General features: G+C 63.5%; 1 protein-coding gene across 1 annotated transcript in view; it reads right to left on the bottom strand.

Moving 5' to 3' along the window:
* The window catches only part of REEP6 (receptor accessory protein 6), a 1,776-nt gene extending 691 nt beyond the window's left edge, over positions 1-1,085 (bottom strand). The window contains exons 1-3 of the mRNA XM_017743896.1: positions 894-1,085; positions 515-653; positions 155-323 (exon numbers count right to left, since the gene is read on the bottom strand). Of these exons, the coding sequence (XP_017599385.1) occupies positions 155-323; positions 515-653; positions 894-958 (373 nt within the window). The 5' untranslated portion in view covers positions 959-1,085. The remainder of the gene's footprint in view (positions 1-154; positions 324-514; positions 654-893) is intronic.
* Between the last annotated feature and the right edge of the window lie 205 nt (positions 1,086-1,290).

Consider the following 1,290-nt stretch of genomic DNA (forward strand, 5'->3'; position numbering starts at 1 on the left):
GAGAGGGGACTGTGACCCTCCCCCGGGGCTCCTGGCACGGGGCTGCGGCAGCACGGCCCATGGGCACGGAGAAATAATCACCTGCTGGTAATTAAACCGAGCTGCTCACGCCCCTGCGCTGGGAAAACCCGGACAACAGGGGGACCTGAGTTACCTTCTCGGGTGACAACGGAGGCCGCGTCCAGGGCCTTGGCGCCGATGTCACCCATCATGTAGTCCACGGTCTGGTGGTGCTTGAGGAAGCAGGGCCGGATGAAGCTGTGGTAGATGATGTGGGAGCCGTTCCAGGGCACGGGGGCCATGCACCACACCAGGAACAGGCACTGCGGGGACAGGAGGGGCTCAGCTGCTCCAGTGCCCCCCAGCCTGGTCCAACAGCAGCGCCCAGTGCTGGAGCTCACAGGATCTGAGCCGGTTGCAGCCCCACCAGCGCCCTGCTAACGGGTCGGAGCCCACCACACTCAGCTCCTCCCTGTTCAGCCATGGGGTGAGAGGAGCCCGGCACAGCCATTACCTTCCCGACGTAGTAGAAGGGGAACCAGTAGAGGAAAAGGTCGGAGAAGAACTCCGCGACGCTGAAGACGCCGTAGACCACCCAGTACGTGAGCCACAGGGTGTCATCCTCCTTGCTGCTGCTCTCGATGGCTTTGATGCTGCGGCAGGAGAGGGGAAGGACATGGCTGCTGCAGTCCTGGGATGGGCTCCACCTTCCCAAATCCTCCAAACCCTGGAGGGAACCTGCCCGCCGGGCACTCCTGCCCCCGAGCTGGCACAATCCCAGCCTTTCCAGGAAAGTCTCAAGAGCTTCCCAGCCATGATTGCCTCTTCACGGAGCAGGGAGACCCTCAGCTAAGGGCAGGGAACGCTCTCCTGGTGCCGGGACAGGTACTTACGAGACGTAGGCGGGGTAGACGAAGCCGATGATGTTGCAGATCAGGGAAGCGCCATAGCCGAACATGAGGTACAGCCCCAGGAAAGCCACGGAACCTGCGGGGGACAGAGGACGGGCTCGTACCTGCTGTCACCTGGGAGAGCGGGATTCTCATCCCAGAGTGGCCACGGGCACGTGCCAGGAGATAACAACCACCCCCAACTAATTCCACGACACCGCTCGGTGTAACGAGGCACGTGGCAGAGTCCGCTCCTCCCGAGGGACCCGTGACCTGCTCCTGCCACCGTTCGCCCCCTCCCCTGGCCCCGGATGGGACTTTACCACCCCAATCTCGCAGCACTTTTGCCCCTGGAGCGGGGCCAGGGCGGCAGGAACGGGAGACGCTGACAACGCACCCA

Source organism: Corvus brachyrhynchos, unplaced genomic scaffold (genome assembly GCF_000691975.1).
Source record: "Corvus brachyrhynchos isolate BGI_N302 unplaced genomic scaffold, ASM69197v1 scaffold219, whole genome shotgun sequence".
Taxonomy (NCBI): domain Eukaryota; kingdom Metazoa; phylum Chordata; class Aves; order Passeriformes; family Corvidae; genus Corvus; species Corvus brachyrhynchos.